Source organism: Phoca vitulina, unplaced genomic scaffold (genome assembly GCF_004348235.1).
Source record: "Phoca vitulina isolate PV1807 unplaced genomic scaffold, GSC_HSeal_1.0 scaffold2, whole genome shotgun sequence".
In the NCBI taxonomy this organism is placed as follows: domain Eukaryota; kingdom Metazoa; phylum Chordata; class Mammalia; order Carnivora; family Phocidae; genus Phoca; species Phoca vitulina.
This window is the reverse complement of record NW_022589705.1, coordinates 30,773,251-30,791,642: the sequence shown is the minus strand read 5'-3', so window position 1 is coordinate 30,791,642 and position 18,392 is coordinate 30,773,251. Positions and strand designations below refer to the sequence as shown.

General features: G+C 34.5%; 1 protein-coding gene across 1 annotated transcript in view; it reads right to left on the bottom strand.

Annotated features, from left to right (window-relative positions):
* COL24A1 (collagen type XXIV alpha 1 chain) overlaps positions 1 to 18,392 on the bottom strand; it is a 384,914-nt gene that overhangs the window by 126,395 nt on the left and 240,127 nt on the right. The window contains exon 33 of the mRNA XM_032424689.1: positions 7,339 to 7,392. Within this exon, the coding sequence (XP_032280580.1) occupies positions 7,339 to 7,392 (54 nt within the window). The remainder of the gene's footprint in view (positions 1 to 7,338; positions 7,393 to 18,392) is intronic.

Below are 18,392 nucleotides of genomic sequence, written 5' to 3'. Positions count from 1 at the left end.
AGCATACTTACAAATAACTTTATATCTCCCTGTTTTACACTTACGATTCTATTCTGAATATAGACATTTTACCATGTTATTATAAATACTTCCTAACAAATTGTCCAACAGCTACATAAAATTCCATTTATCTCATATTCTGCAGTACCATAAATTAGTCATATTCTTAATACCAGACATTTATATTGTTTCTTTATCTTCTTTACAGTACAATTTTACTTTACTGGATTTATCATATGCATGTTAGACTCCTTGTCAGTGGATGTTAAGGTCTGTAACATCAGGTGATACTGTCAAATAGCTGAGATAAACATTGGAATGACTGCAAGGCTGGTATGCAGGCGTCACATATGTCGTCTCTACTCCACAGTATAGCCATTAAAGGCATTAAGAGGTCCCTGGTGCTTTTCAGTTATGGCTTATTAAACATTATGTATAGTATTTTAAAATTTGTGAATTCTCCTCAGAACGTGTTTCTACACTATTATAAACACACTGAGAGAAACATGTATGTGCAGAAATATGTGTGTATTCTGCATGTCCTCCCTTAGAACAGAGTCTGAAATGTACCATTATTTGGTCATGAAGTCAAGTAAATTTCCTGAAATGTTCAATAATTAACATTCTGCAAGCAATATATAAAAGTAAAATCTATTTCATTGAATCCATGCCAACACAGAATATTATTTTTTAAATTGTTCTTTAATTTGATGGACAATCTCTTATCTTAAAATGTGTATATATTTGACTATTAGTAAGGTTGAATATTGTTTTTGTTATTTGTTTATCAGCTATCTGTGATATTCTATGTGTTTCTTGATCATGTCCTCTGCCTATGTATTTTGGGAATCATTTAAAAGATTTATATGAGTTTTTTATGTGTTGTGGTCATGAACTTAGAGGCATCCTATTTTACCATTAACATCTGCCTAGTATGTAGTTTGTCATTTAATTTTTTTTATATATTGTTAAAAATAAACTTTCCCCCCCTAAGTATGATCACTGTAGAATACCTGGAAACTCATAAAGTAAAAATGATCCAAAATAACCACTTAACATTTGCTGTAGTTCCTTAAATCTTTGAGCATAAAAAAATTGGGATGAGAGAAATTTAAAATTTGTATATAGTTAAATCTGTTAGTCCTTGAAGACTTTTTCCATCACATTTAAGGTTAAAACATCTATTTCCATGTAATTGTTCTATATTATTTCTTTTAAAATCTACCAGCCCTAATCTTCCTTTTATGGCAGGTTAAAAATATTAAGCTATTTTGCCTGCTTGTTTTTATAAGTTATCCTTATGATAATTAAATCCCACACCTGATTTACATGGGTAATGGGATTTTTTAATGGGACTGTGTTAACTCTAATAAATACATTAATTTTAAAAATAGTCTTCTAGTTAGAAAATAATTTGACTTTTTACTTAAGTCTGTTTCTAGGACTCTTAATGAATTTTTGAAGTTTTCTTTGTATGTGTCCCATCCAATTCCCATTAAGTTTATCCTTAATTATTATGTTTTGTTTCTAGCTAGAGTGGGATATTTTTCTATTATATTTTATTACTTGTATATTATATGTATATCAGAAAAACGGATTTTTAAAAATGTCTATTTTACGTCTTGCCATTATATTACTCTACCTCAGAAATTGAAAAATACAGAATTAACTCTTTGGGTTTTATAAGTTTTGGGGGGTTTATTTAAATTTTCTCTAAATAATAATGCTTTTCTTTCCTTATATGATCGTTTCTATGTCATATACCACTACACTAGCTAAAACTTTTTGAGTAATGTTAGATAATATAGTGACAGTAGGAAATGTTATATTGTGGTTCCTATGCTTCTGGTGTTTCCATATTTCCTAGTAGGTTGGGTGCAGATATAAGATAAGCTACTTTACTTTATTACAGAACTATGTTTGATGTTACTAGAATATTTTGTTTCAATTAATAAACTTTATTTCTTAGAGAAGTTTTAGATTTACAGAAAAATTAAACAGAATGTACAGAGTCTTTATGTTGGATCGTGTCAGTCCTCTGACTTTGTTCTTCTTCAATATTATGTTGACTCCTCTGGGCCTTTTGCCTTTCCTTATGAAGTTGAGAATTTATCAATATCCACAAAGTAACTTGCTACTATTTTTGACTGGAATTGCTTTGAATCTATAGTTGTGACATCCTAACAACATTTACTCTTCCTATCCATGAACATGAACTATCTCTCCATTTATTTAGATTTCTTTTATTTCTTCAGTCAGTTTTGTAGTTTTCCTCACATATATTCTGTGTACATTTTGTTAGATTTATACCTATTTCCTTTTTATTTTTGATAGTAATATAAATGGTGTTGTGTTTTACATTTCAAATTCCTACACTACACTACATCAAAAACTAATGATGTAATGTATGGTGATTAACATAACATAATAAAAAAAATAAAAAATAAATTTCAAATTCCAATTGCTTATTGTTGGCATATAGGAAAGCAACTGACTTTTGTATATTAATCTGGTATTCTGATATCCTGCAACCTTGTTATAATTGCTTATTAGTTCCAGGAGTGGTTTTTATTGGTCAATTGTTTGGGGTTTTCCACATAGTTGGGTTCATACCTACTATATTTTTTACTGTTTTCTATTTGTTACTCATGTTGTTTCTTTCTTTTCTTTCTTTATCTTCCACTCTTTTTTAACCATGGATTTTAAGTGATTCCATTTTCTCTCTTATTTTATCATATCAATTATACTTCATTTAGAACATTTTTAATGGTTTCTCTAGAGTTTGCAATGTATATTTACAATTAATCCAAGTCTATTTTCAAATAACACTATACCACTACACTTATCCATAAGGTATGAGATTAAATACACTGTTGTGATTATTATTTTGTACAAACTACCTATTCTAGTAATTAAGAATAAGAAAGAAAAAGATTTGATTTTACTTTTATATATTCCTTCTAAAGTTCTTTCTTCCTTTCTTCTATCCTAGATTCTCATTTATATCACTTTCCTTCTCTCTGAAGAATTTAACATTTCTTACAAGGCTGGTCTACTAGTGACAAATTCCATTAGTTTTTGCTTGTCTAAGAAAGTCTATTTCTACTTCACTTTTAAATTCCCAGTCTGAAAATTTCAAAATTTCTTCTATATCTGAGTCTGTTCCTGATGCTTGCTTTGTCTCTTCAGACTGTTTTTCCCCTTTTTGCATGCCCTGTAATTTTTTTGTTGAAAGTCAAACACAGTGTATAAGGTAAAAGGACCTGAGGTAAACAGGCCTTCAGTGAAAGGTTTTAAGTTATCTGGTTGGGAATTAGGCTGTGTTTACTGTTTGCTGCACTATGGTGTCAGGAGCTAAATTTCCTCCTAGTGTCACTGTTTTTGTCTTGTCTGTTGTCTTTAGGCTTTCCCAGAGATGCCTTAAATAGGGTTTGGGTCTGCAGTTCTTTTAGCTGTAATCCTCAGCTATTATACAAGAGCCCTATTAATGTGATGGTAAGTTATAAGATGAGGAGAAACACTCTATATAGTTTTATGATTAGGTCTCAATCTTTCAATGAGCCTGAGTTGGGTATTTTCTTTCTCCCATGTCCAAGGCTAGAAGCATCTAGGGTTGGGGAACTGCTCTTCTCCCAAGTTCAGTAGGCTTTGGCAAAAACCCAAATCAGTTAGGCTCAGATAAAACAATTTCCCTTGAGGGCAAGCTTTGTTAAGGAGAACAGAGCACTCTGAGTGTATTTCAAAATGGTTACTTTTCCCATCCCACTGCTAGAAGAAGAAACAGGTGTGTCTCTGAACCTTAGAGTGAGAACCTAGCAGGTCTTTTGGTGGTAAAACTCAGGGACATGTGGCGCCTTGCCTCAGATGGGGTCCCCTCTTAGTTTTTTAACATTTATGATAGTCTAAATTGTGTCTTAAGCAATTTGTCAATTTTATATTGACAAATATAATCATAGTTAAAGTTCTCCTACCATCCAGTTATGGCCTTCTGCTCCTGGTAAGCTGTCGTTCTCTATATCCTCCCGTCTGTCTCTCCAGTTTTCAGGCGACAGTTGGTCCTTTGACCTCAATGATCTAAAAAGTGTTGTTGATTTTCAGTTTGCTCAGCTTTTTCCTTGTTTTAAGAAGGGGGATGACAGCTTCCAAGCTCCTTACAATTCAGACCAGAAACCATTTTACTATAATTTTTAACAAATCAAAAATAGTTGAATTTTATTTTATTTATTATTTTTTTAAAGATTTTATTTATTTATTTGACAGAGAGAGACACAGCAAGAGAGGGAACACAAGCAGGGGGAGTGGGAGAGGGAGAAGCAGGCTTCCCACTGAGCAGGGAGCCCAATGTGGGACTCGATCCCAGGACGCCTAACGACTGAGCCACCCAGGCACCCAAAAATAGTTGAATTTTATTGAGTACTTGTTTTTAGCATTTTCCCACTATATCTGTAATATGTTATATTATGGATTTCTTAATATTAAGTAATTTTTGCCTTAATTTTTAATTCTTCTTTCACTTTATTTATATTTCATTTCAGTCACTTAATTCTTTATATATATACAGTTGAATTTTACTCGAAATTTTTGGTATTTGGCTGAAATTTATCTTTAGCTTTTTCTGTTGGTGCTATTTTTGTCTGATTTTAGTACTGTCAAAATTCTACTGAGACACTGGTCTTTTATCTTTTGCTTCTAGAACTGTTGCCATTTTTTATATCTTCATAAGTAATTCAATGTCATGTTTTATCACATACTTTTTAATTAATCTGAGAATCCTGTTAATTATCTTGTAAGGTGAGTGGAAGTGACTTCTGGTATTCAACTAAGGAAGTGTACCTAGAAAATAATAGTTTTTAAATTGGAGGGCATATTGTAAAGCAAACTTATCAAGAATTGATTTTTTAGAAACAACAGCATTCCCCTCATGTTCCTTTTTCGGCAGTTTTCAATGTTTAAAGATATCAAAAATATTTATTTGGGTCAGCCAGAAACTTGGGAATCACTTTACATATGGACAATCTATCTCCTGTTGATTTCATATCTCCTTTTGAATCTTTTATATCTATCCACTTCTTTTCTCCGCTAATCAAAAGCATTCTATCATCTCTTATTTGGATTACAACAGAAAGCAGTGCTTATCCACTCTTAGTCCCTTCCAATTTGTTTGAATGATCTTTACAAAACAATAATATGATTATAAAACTAGCCCTATCTCTTCAATGACATCCCTTTGTTCTTATGATAAAAATATAAATCCTTGGGAATAGGGCCTGCAAAGCTACATGTTTTGTCCCCTGCTTCTTTTTCCATCCTCATCTTACACTTACATCCCACCTGACTCTGCCATTACCATGCTAGCCTTCTTTTAGATCTTCGAATAAATATGTAGAGCTTCCTCTCAGCTCATGACTTCTCTCTAAAATAACCTCTCCCCATCTTTGCCTAAGTATTTACTATTCATCCTTCAGATCCTAGCTCAAATGCTCCTCCTCTGGAAGCCTTTCCTAAAGACAGTTTCTCTGTTATACATTCTTTTAGAATTGAATTCCTACTTCACAGCATTTATCTCAGTTTGTAATTATCCTTTTATCTCTGTGATAATTTAATTAGTATATATTTCTATCATTAGACTGAAACCTCCATACTTACCACTACATTCCAAGTGCAGTTAGTTAATAAATAATTGTTGATTGAATGAATGAATGGCCAACTATCCAAATCCCAGTATTTGCATTGCAATGAGCAAACTGGTTTTGGAATTTGTCTGGGAAAAAGAGACAACTCTAATAGATGCTGACTATAGAAAGGTGTAGTCTTCTCTATTTTATTATTCTCAAAATATAAATATGTTTCAACATCTCTTCTGTGTCCTTCATTTTACCAATTTACTTCTTTTCTTTTCTATAATTTAATCAGGCAGCTCAAATATATGCAAGAAAGCCCATCATATCCATTATAAATTGATTTATATTTTATTTACCAGTCCTACTGACCCAGTGACCTGAATGTTAATTTTTAGGTGCTGTTAAACTATTTAGTTGTTTATGCCTACAGTAACAAATCTTTTCTTATATAAAGTCTAAGATATTGTCTCTGCTGTTGCCATAGCTCTTTTGACATACTTTACTTAAATGTGTTCCTTACTAAGATTAAGTTAGTTTCCATTGCATTTCACTTCATCTAATATCACTGGCTAAACAATTATGTTTTTGGGTATATGACCTTTTGTCAATTCAGTTTAACAAACATACCCTAAGTAGATCTAATATGCTACGCTTTATACCAGGCAGGATTACAAAGATGAGAGAAATGGTCTCTAACTTCAAAGAGCTACAGACTTTTTCAAAGAGATATTTAAGTAAATAATGCTAAAGAGAGTTGCATTATTTTTGGTCAAATAAATATTAATATTGGGATGGCAAGAGATACAAAACAGGGAGAGAACCAAGAGGATTTTAGTTTGATAAAATCAATACCATATCTAAAATTCTTCATTTGGAAAGAATTATATATACAGTCAAATCTTTACTTATTGCTTGGAGAGTTTATACCATAGGTTAAACATGTAAAGGAGGAAATGAATACAATTTGGTAAGAATAGCTCTTTGACTATTACACTTTCCACTTGCTACTAGCTAAATGAATTATGCAAAGGCCACCTGTAAACCTTTGGGTCAACATAGATAAGATCAACCCAGTAGAGTTTGAAAGACTATATTGTATTATACATCTTACAAGCATGTTACAGCATATTACATCTGATACCATTAACTAGAAGAATGACTTCACAGGCAATAAAGAATAAGTTGTGAGAAAGTAGGTGTGACAAAAATCTTTCCTTTTCACAATCATTTTCCATAGAAATTTTATAATTGAATCACATTTATAAAATCATGATGTAAGTTTTTGCATTATTGATATACCAGTATTTCTGTCATGTTTGTACATTTAGGCCCATCGGATGTAGAGCTTGACCTCTTTGTATGGTATTTTATTACAGAGTTGGCCTCAAAAATATAATTTTGTGTGTCTGTGGCAGTATAATATAGTCATAAGAAGAGCAAGCCATTCACAAAGAAAATTTCTCCAAGTCCATAAAACAGAGCTATCTTTGTTGAAAATAGAAATATATGAAATTTCAACAATTCCAGAAAAACAGGACCAAATCTGACTATATGACACCAGAAAGGTACTAAAACCTATATTCACAGCAAAATATTTTCTATATAATTAGGTGTCCATGATAAATGTGTATGTACCAGCCACAGCACAAGAGGGCAAGAAAAACACAATTAGAAAAGTATATATACATATACATATATAGTATAAAGATAAACTTACTGGTTCTCCTTCAAGTCCTCTGTCTCCTGTACTCCCAGGGGGTCCTTGTAAACCCTGAATAAACAAAGGCAAAATGTGAAGAAAAAGTGATGTTTGAAAATGTTTTACTTTCCTTACCTCAGCTTTCCTTTACAATCCTACCACCTAATTTTTCTGTCTACCTCTATTCTCTCTTTTCTTTTTATGGTAAAATATACATAACATAAAATATATCATTTTAACAGTGTTTAAATGTGCAGTTTTGTGGTATTAAGTACCTTTGCGTTGTTGCACTACTATAATCACCATCTATTTTCAGAACTTTTCAACTGCTCAGACTGAAATTCTATACCCATTAAATAACACCCTTTCACCCTCCCTGGTTCCTCTGGCAACCATCATCCTGCATTCTGCCTCTTTGACTACTCTAGGTGCCCCATATAAGTAGAGTTATACTATGTTTGTTCTTTTGTGTCTGGCTTATTTCACATGGCATAATGTCTTCAAGTTTCACTAATACTGGAGAGAAGGAAGATGTCAGTGGAGTAGGAGGATCCCAGGCTCCCCTCAGCCCAAAAATACAACAAGGTAACTATCAAATCATCTTAAATACCCCCAGAAACTGACCTGAATACTGACAGAACAAACTCCACAACTAAAGGGAGAGAAGAAGCCACATTGAAGGTAGGAAATGCAGAGACGAGGTTTAGGGGAGAAGCAAATCCTGACTGCTGTGGAGGGGAAGGAACCATGGTGTGGAGAAGGGCAGGAGAGAGGAGCACACAGAGGAATGCACAAGGAGAATGTTTCCCATAGCTATTGGCTTAGAAAATGAGAAGGGCTGAATTTTGTGAGTTCTTGCAACCAGTGGGGCTCAAAGCCTAGTTTTAAAGGCCAGCAGGCTTGGCTGGGATAGAGCCCAAAGGGCATTGTGCTGCTCTTGGACAGAAGGCAGGCAAACAACTTGGGAGCATACAGCACGGAAACAGCAATCTGAAGAGTGCTTGGGGCACACAATGGGGAGATTATACACTCTTCTTAGAGCTGATCCCTGAGAGGCAGTGTTCAAGGAGACACCTCTAGGGGAACAAAGAAGCTGGCCAGCACCATTTCCCTCCCCTATCCCTCAGCATAAATACAGCGGGAAGCAGTGCAGCACCGACACTGGCTGCCTAACTTGTTTACACCAAGCCCCACCCCCCTACTCTGCACTCTGGTGGGACTGCCTTTCTCAGTCATGCTTGCCTTGGTCCCAGCACAACGAGGCCCTCCCCAAGACCAGCACACATCCCTGTTCATACCACATCTCCCAACCAGAAAGTTTTGGAGAGCCTCAGTTCTGGAGGAGGTGGTGATAGGTCTTATTTCACCAGCAGACCAGAGCACACCTAGTTAAAACTGACCACATTCAGGTGAAGAACCAAACACTGCCCACATCAGACAAGAGGAGCCTCTGGAGACAACTGGCCTGAAGGACAGAGCAGCCAGAACACAAGAGCAGAGCACATGCAGCACACACTAGAGAAAATCCCTGAAGTGCCAGGCCCTGGGAATTACATGACTTCTTTTTCATAAGGCCATTACTTTCAGGAACAGGAGATATAACTGGTTTTTCTAACACAGAGAATCAGGCAGAGATTTAGATAAAATGAGAAGACACAGGAATTTATCCCAAATGAAAGAACAAGATAAAGTCATGACCAGAGATCTAAGCAAAACATATATAAGTAACATGCCTGATGGAGAATTTAAAGCAATGATCATAAGGATAGTCACTGGACTTGAGAAAAGAATGGAAGATATCAGTGAGACCCTTATCAAAGAGATAAAAGAGTTAAAAAAGAAATCAATCAGACATGAAGAGTGCAATAAATGAGATGAGAAACATGCTTGATGCAATGAGTATCAGTTTGGAAGAAGCAGAGGAACAAATTAATGACCTAGAAGACAAAATAATGGAAAGCAATGAAGCTGAACAAAAGAGAGAAAGAAGAATTATGCAAAACAAGAATAGAGTTATGGAACTCAGTGACTCCATCAAATGTAATAACATTTGTATTATAGGAGTCCTAGAAGAAGAAGAGAGAGAAAAGGGGGCAGAAAATTTATTTGGAGAAATAACAGCTGAAAACTTCACTAATCTGGGAAAGGAAACAGACATCCAGATCTAGAAGGCACAGAGAACCCTCATCAAAATCAACAAAAGTAGGCCCACACCAAGACATATTATAATTAAATTTGCAAAATTTAGTAAAAAAGAAAAATCTTAAAAGCAGCAAGACAATAGAAGTCTAATTTAACTTACAAGGCTAGCAGGAGATTTCCATCCATAAGGCTAGCAGGAGATTTCTCAACAGAAATTTGGCAAGCCAGAAGGGAGTGGCATACTGTATTCAAAGTGCTGAATGGGAAAAATCTGAAGCCAAGAATACTCTATCCAGCAAGGCTATCATTCAGCATAGAAGGAGAGATCAAGAGTATCCTAGAGAAACAAAAATGAAAGGAATTCATGACCACTAACCCAGACCTGCAAGAAATATTTAAGGGGACTCTGAGTGGAAAGGAAAAACCAAAAGTGACAATAAAAGGCAGGAAACACAAAATTAGTAAAAATGAACATTTCTGTAAAAATCAGTCAAGGAACTAAAAAAAAAAAAAAAAAGAAGGTATAATATACCTAAACGTGAGGAGGAGAGGAGGAGAGGAGAAAAGAATGGGCTCAAACTTAAATTACAATCAACTTAAAATAGACTGCTATATACAGAAGAGGTTATTTACAAACGTAATGGTAATCAGATATCAAAAACCACTAAGACACATGCAAAGAACAAAAAGAAATAAATCCAAATATATCATTATCAATATATCGGCAAACGATGAAAGAGAGAAAGGCAAGAAAGGATCAGAGAAAAATCTCCAGAAACAACCAAACAACAACTTCAATAAAATGGCAATAAATACGTATTTATCAATAATTACCTTGAATGTAAATGGACTAAATAATCAAAGACAGAGTGTCAGAATGGATAAAAAACAAGACCTATCTATATGCTGCCTACAGAGATTCATTTTAGACTTGAAGACACCTGCAGATTGAAAGTGAGGTAATGAAGAAATATGGATGTCAAATGGATGTCAAAAGAAAGCCACAGTAACAATACTTAGACACTACATGGACCAACTAGACCTTAAAGCAAAGACTGTAACAAGAGACAAGGAAGGACACTATATAATCATAAAGGGGATAATCCAACAAGAAGATATAATTACTGTAAATATTTATGCACCTAATGTGGGAGCACCCAAATACTTAAAACAATGAACAACAAAGATAAAGGAACTAATCAATAATAATACAATAATAGTAAGGGACTTTAACCCCCCACTTATACCGATGGACAGATGATCTAAACAGAAAATCAACAAGGAAATAATGGCTTTGAATGACACACTGGACCAGATGGATTTAACAGATATATTCAGAACATTTGACCCTAAAATGACAGAATACACATTCTTTTCAAGTGCACATGGAATATTCTCCAGAATAGATCACTTAGTAGGTCACAAAACCAAGAAGACTGAAGTCATACCATGCCCTTTTTCTGACTACAATACTATGAAACTAGAAGTCAACTACAAGAAAAAATCTGGAAAGATCAAATATGTGGAGGTTAAAAAACATGCTACAAAACGATGAATGGGTCAAACAGGGAATAAAAGAAGAAATGAAAAAGTACATGAAAACAAATAAAAATGAAAACAGAATGGTCCAAAACCTTTGGGATGCAGTAAAAGCGGTCCTAAGAGGGAAGTATATAGCAATACAGGCTTACCTTAGGAAGCAAGAAACATCTCAAATAAACAACCTAACCTCAAACCTAAAGGAGCTAGAAAAAGAACTACAAACAAAGCCTAAAGCCAGCAGAAGGAAAGCAATAATAAAGATCAGAGTAGAAATAAATGATATAGAAACTAAAAAGGCAATAAAACAGATCAATGAAACCAGGAGCTTGTTCTTTGAAAAAAATCAATAAAACTGATAATCCTCTAGTCAAACTTATCAAGAAGAAAGGTTTAGAAAGGGCCAAAATAAATAAAATCACAAATGAGAAAGGAGAAGTAACAACCAACACCACAGAAATACAAATGATTATAAGAGAATATTATGTAAACTGTATGCCAACAAATTGGGCAACCTAAAAAAAAAAAAATGGATAAATTCGTAGAAACAAATAAACTATCAAAACTGAAACAGGAAGAAATAGAAAACTTGAACAGACCAATAACCAGCAAAGAAATTGAATCAGTAATCAAAAAATCCCCAAAAAACTGAAGTCCAGAACCAGATGGCTTCACAGATGAATTCCACCAAACATTTAAAGGGCATGTACTGCATGGAGCACTGGGTGTTATATGCAAACAATGAATCATGGAACACTACATCAAAAACTAATAATGCAATGTATGCTGATTAACATAACATAATAAAAAAAATAAAAAATAAAAAAATAAAAAAATAAAGGGGAGGTAATACCTATTCTTCTCAAACTATTCCAAAAAATAGATAAGGAATGAAAATATCCAAATTTATTCTATGAGGCCAGCATTACCCTGATACCAAAACCAGATAAAGACACTACAAAAAAAGAGAACTATAGGCCAATATCTCTGATGAACATAGATGTAAAAATCCTCAATACTAGCAAATCAAATCCAACAATACATTTTAAAAATCATTCACCACCATCAAGTGGGATTTATTCCTGGGTTGCAAGGGTGGTTCAATATTCATAAATCAATCAACATGATACATCACATTAATAAAAGAAAGAATAGGGCGCCTGGGTGGCTCAGTCAGTTGGGCGGCTGCCTTCGGCTCAGGTCATGATCCTGGGGTCCTGGGATCGAGCCCCACGTCCGGCTCCCTGCTCAGCGGAGAGCCTGCTTCTCCCTCTCCCTCTGCCTGCCACTCTGCCTAATTGTGCTGTCTCTCTATCTCTCTGTCAAATAAATAAATAAAATCTTTAAATAAATAAATAAATAAATAAAATAAAAGAAAGAATAAGAACCAGATGATCAATGCAATAGATGCAGAAAAAGCATTTGACAAGTACAACATCCATTCATGATAAAAACCCTCAACGAAGTAGGTTGAGAGGGAACATACCTCAACATAATAAAGTCCATCTATGAAAAACCCACAGCTAATATCCCCAATGGGGAGAAACTGAGAGCTTTTCTTCTATGGTCAGGAACAAGACAGGGATGTCCATTCTCACCACTTCTATTCAATACAGTACTGGAAATCTTAGCCATAGCAGTCAGACACCACAAAGAAATAAAAGGCATCCAAATTGGCAAGGAATAAATAAAACTTTCACTGTTTTCAGATGACATGATACTACACATAGAGAACACAAAAGACTTCACCAAAAAACTGCTAAAACTGACAAATGAGTTCAGTAAAGTCACAGGACACAAAAATCAACATACAGAAATCTGTTGCATTCCTATACCCTAATTATGAGACAGCAGAAAGAGAAATTAAGAAATCAATCCCATTTACAATTATACCAAAAACATAAGATACCCAGAAATAAACCTAACCAGAGGTGAAGGACCTGTACTCTGAAAACTATAAAACACTAATGAAAGAAATTGAAGACAACACAAAGAAATGGAAAGACATTCTATGCTCATGGATTGGAAGAACAAATACTGTTAAAATGTCAATACTATGCAAAAGCAATCTACACATTTAATGCAATCTCATCAAAATACCAACAGTGTATTTCACAGAGCTAGAACAAACAATCCTAAAATTTGTATGGAACACAAAAGACCCCAAATAGCCAAAGCAATCTTGAAAAAGAAAAGCAAAGCTGCAGGCATCACAATTCTGGACCCTCAAGTTATATTACAAAGCTGTAGTAATCAAAGCAGTATGGTACTGGCACAAAAATAAACACATAGATCAATAGAACAGAATAGAAAACCCAGAAATGAACCCATAATTATATAGTCAATTAATTTTCAACAAAGCAGGAAAGAATATCCAATGGGAAAAAGACAGTCTCTCCAACAAATGGTATTGGGAAAACTAGATAGCAACAAAAAGAATGAAACGATCACTTTCTTACACCATACACAAAAATAAATTCAAAATGGATTAAAGATTGAAATGTGAGACCTGGATCCATAAAAATCCTAGAAGAGAACACAGGCAGTAACTTCTTTGACTGTAGTTACATCTTTCTAGATATGTCTCCTGAGGCAAAGGAAACAAAAGCAAAAATAAACTATTGGGACTTCTTCAAAATAAAAAGCTTCTGTACAGCAAAAGAAACAATCAACAAACTAAAAGGCAACCTAGGAATGGGAAAAGACATTTGCAAACGGCATATCTGATAAAGGGTTAGTATTCAAAATATATAAAGAACTTATAAAATATACAAAGAAATTTTTTTTAAATTTTATTTTATTATGTTATGTTAGTCGCCATACAATACATCATTAGCTTTTGATGTAGTGATCCACAATTCATTGTTTTCGTATAACACCAGTGCCCCTGCAGAATGTGCACTCCTTAACACCCATCACCAGGCTAACCAATCCCTCCAACCCCCTCCCCTCTAACACCCTCAGTTTGTTTCTCAGAGTCCATAGTTTCTCATGGTTCATCTCTTCCTCCGATTTCCCCCCCTTCATTTTTCCCTTCCTTCTCCTAATGTCCTCCATGCTATTCCTTATGTTCCACAAATAAGTGAAACCATATGATAATTGACTTTCTCCACTTGACTTATTTCACTTAGCATAATCTCCTCCAGTCCCATCTATGTTGATGTAAAAGTTGGGTATTCATCCTTTCTGATGGCTGAGTACTATTCCATTGTATATATGGACCACATCTTCTTTATCCATTCATCTGTTGAAGGGCATCTCAGCTCTTTCCACAGTTTGGCTATTGTGGACATTGTTGCTATGAACATTGGGGTGCATATGGCCCTTCTTTTCACTACATCTGTGTCTTTGGGGTAAATACCCAGTAGTGCAATTGCTGGGTCATAGGGTAGCTCTATTTTTAATTTTCTAAGGCACCTCCACACTGTTTTCCAAAGTGGCTGTACCAACTTACATTCCCACCAACAGTGTAAGAGGGTTCCCCTTTCTCCACAACCTCTCCAACATTTGTTGTTTCTTGCCTTGTCAATTTTTGCCATTCTAGCTGGTGTAAGGTGGTATCTCAGTGTGGCTTTGATTTGAATTTCCCTGATGGCTAATGATGATGAACATTTTTTCATGTGTCTGTTAGCCATTTGTATGTCTTCTTTGGAGGAGTGTCTGTTCATGTCTTCTGCCCATTTTTTGACTTATTTGTTTTTTTGGGTGTTGAGTTTGAGAAGTTCTTTATAGGTCTTGGATACTAGCCCTTTATCTGTAGTGTCATTTGCAAATATCTTCTCCCATTCTGTGGGTTGCCTCTTTGTTTTGTTGACTGTTTCCTTTGCTGTGTAGAAGCTTTTTATCTTGATGAAGTCCCAAAAGTTCATTTTTGCTTTTGTTTCACTAACCTTTGGAGATGTATCTTGAAAGAAGTTGCTGTGGCCAATGTCAAAAATGTTACTGCCTATGTTCTCCTCTAGGATTTTGAAAATATATAAAGAATTTATAAAAACATCCCAAATAATCCAGTTAAAAAGTGGGCAAAAGACATGAATAGACATTTTTCCAAAGAAGATGCACAGATGGCCAAGATATACATGAAAAGACGCTCAACATCACTTATCATCAAGGAAATGCAAATCAAAAATACAATGAGATATCACTTCACTCCTGTCAGAGTGGCTAAAATCGACAACATAGGTAACAAGGTGTTGGTGAGGATGTGGAGAATGTATGTATATGCATATATACATATATATGTATGTATATATATTCCATATATATGGAATATTACTCAGCCAGCAAAAAGAATGAAATCTTGCCATTTGCAATGACATGGATGGAGCTAGAGAGTATTATGCTAAGTGAAGAAGTCAGTCAGAGAAAGACAAATACCATATGATTTCAGTCATATGTGGAATATAAGAAACAAAACAAACAAGCAAAGGGAAAAAAAAAAGAAGAGAGAGAGGCAAACCAAGAAACAGACTCTTAACTATAGAGAACAAATTGATGGTTACCAAAAGGGAGTGGAGCGGTATGGGTTAAATAGGTGATGGGGATTAAGGAGTGCACTTGTGATGGGCACCTGGTAATGTATGGAAGTGCTGAATCACTAAATTGTGCACCTGAAACTATTATACTATATGTTAATTAATTGGAATTTAAATAAAAACTTAAAAAAACTTTCTTCAGTTTTAAAGTTCAGTAATATTCCATTTTATGTATATACTATATTTTGTATATCTATTCATCCATCAGTGGACACTTGGGTTTTCTACCTTATGGCCACTGTGAATACTGTGCCTATAAACACTATAGAAGGTTTAGTTTCTAAGTCTTTGCTTTCAATTCTTTGGGGGTATAAATCTAAAGTGGAATTGATGAATTACATAGTAATACTATGTTGAACTGTTTGAGGAGCCACCAAACTGTTTTCCATAGCAACCTCACCGTTTTACATTCCCACTAGCAATGTACAAGGGCTCCAATTTTTCTACATCTTTGCCAACACTAGTTACTTTCTGTATGTATGTATGTATGTTTTGTTTTGTTTTGTTTTTCTTTAATAATAGCTGTCCTAATGGGTAAGAAGTGGTATCTCATTGTGGTTTTGATTCACATTTCTCTACTGTCCAGTGATATTGAGCATCTTTTCGTGTGCTTATTGGCCATTTGTATATTTTCTTTGGAGAAATATCTATTCAAGTCCTTTGCTCATTTTTTCATCCAGTTGTCTTTTGTTGTTGTTGTTGAGTTGCAGGAGTTCCTTATATCTATCTGTATTCCCATACTTAATCCCCACTCATATACAGAGACAATTATCCAGAATTATTTTAAATTTAGATTTTTTATATTTTTAATATCTATATAAAAATGGTTTCTTTCTCCAAAAATAATAACCTTGTGATGTGTCAGTAAGTATAACTTATGTCCTTAAAACCTGGTAAGGCATAGGAGTCTCAGAACTTAGTTGACCAGAAATGACTAAACTGACCTCTCTAACATCCTTTATTTTCCCCTATTTTTACACCATGCCATCTATGGTACCATTAAATTGAGTCTTAGAAGTGGGGGTATATTCTAAAATGGAATATAAATCAAATTTTAGGTCCTTTTTGGTTCTCCCATTTAAAGATTTACTGAGTATGTACCATGTGCCAGACACTGATGACTATTACAGATAGAGAAAACACTGCCCTTCTCTATTTGCAATTTGCCTGTTCTACATTATTGACCTTGAGAAGGCTGGCAAATATTCAGTGGATAACAATCACCATTTTATATTAAAACTAAAAGCTAAGAAAAATATGAGATTAAATTGGAAGTAAAGATATTCAAAACTCCTAGCAACATAAAACTTTCTAAGTTATAGCCATTAATTCTCTATTTAGTTGTGTATAGTTATCTGGTTAAGGAAAGGAAAATATGTAAAATCACAGACTCACATCTGACTAAGGCCTTGTTTCAATCATGAAAATTATATGCCATCCATTCAGTCCAGGCTCCAATATTAAGAGACAGGATCAATATAAGGATCTGATATACCAACTGAAACATACAGCAAAAGTTCAGAACCTTGAATAATGTCTGCCCAATTTGCTTTGTAAAGTGGGCTTGTACACAATGTCAAGCTTGATATATACTTTTAATGATGTTAATGGTGCATAAAAGCTGTTTGGCAAAGTTATGAAATGATCTAAATGGATTTACTTATTTCTATTAGAGACAAAGAAGTAAAGCACAAGCTGGTACAAAATAAAAATCCCCTTTAAGGCTTTTCAGATAGTACTGAAAATATTCTTTTAGTAGAATTTCTTTCTACATGACTTCAACCCAGCAATTATGATAATGATGACTGGGAAAATAATGATTATTGTGGTTACTATGTATTGAGAGCCTATGCCAAGCACATAATGAACATCATTTGATATAACTATAAAAGGTATCTCATTTTATTTTATTTTTATTTTTTTAAAGATTTATTTGAGAGAGAGTGTGTGTGTGCGTGGGGTGGGGGTGGGGGGCAAAGGGGGAGGGAGAGAGAAATCCAAGTAGACTCTGTGATGAGCATGGAGCCCAACACAGGGCTTGATCTCATGACCCTGAGATCAAACCTGAGCCGAAACCAAGAGTCAGAAGGTTAACCAACTGCACCACCATGCTCCCCAAAAGGTCTTTCATTTTAAAGATAGGAAAACTGAGGCCCAGAGAGATGAAATAATTTGTATAAAGTCAAAACAGCTAGTAAGTGGCAAAACCAGTATTTGACTTCCAATGTCTGATTCCAATGCCATGCTCATCCACTATACTGTACTGCATTCTACTGATTTCAACAAGAAATCAAGCATTCGATGCCTCTTCCATTTACAGTAAATATATGGATAATCTTTAAAGACTTTTTATGGGAATAAGCAAGGGAGCAAGTAAATGTTTTTTCATTGTAGGATTATGAAAACTGTATGCCTCATTATCTGAAAAGGGAGAAAGCATAGAGTTAATACCATATACTTTTTATATTGTAGAGATTATGAAATAAATGTTTCTTAAGTATTCTGAGCTACTCCAGAGAAAACTATTTAAAGAAGAACTGTTAAGAATTTCCACTTCCAATATTGGCCAAGTAGCTCCTATCTAAACCACCTATATAGGGATAACTGTAAACCCAGGACAAAATATTTTTTAAAAATCTGAAGAAAAACCAAAAATAGGTAAAAAGTAGAGTGGAGAGGTCTACATGTACAAGAGAGGAATGGCACTAAGTGAGTGTCTGATTTTTTATTTTAAATGTGGCTTTAGCCAGAAGGTAAGCTATGTAGGATGATTAAGAAAAAAGGAGGATAGAAATCTGCAGTCTTACTGGCATGGAGAACCAGAGGGTAGAATGTGGAGTGACCACAGCTGCTGGG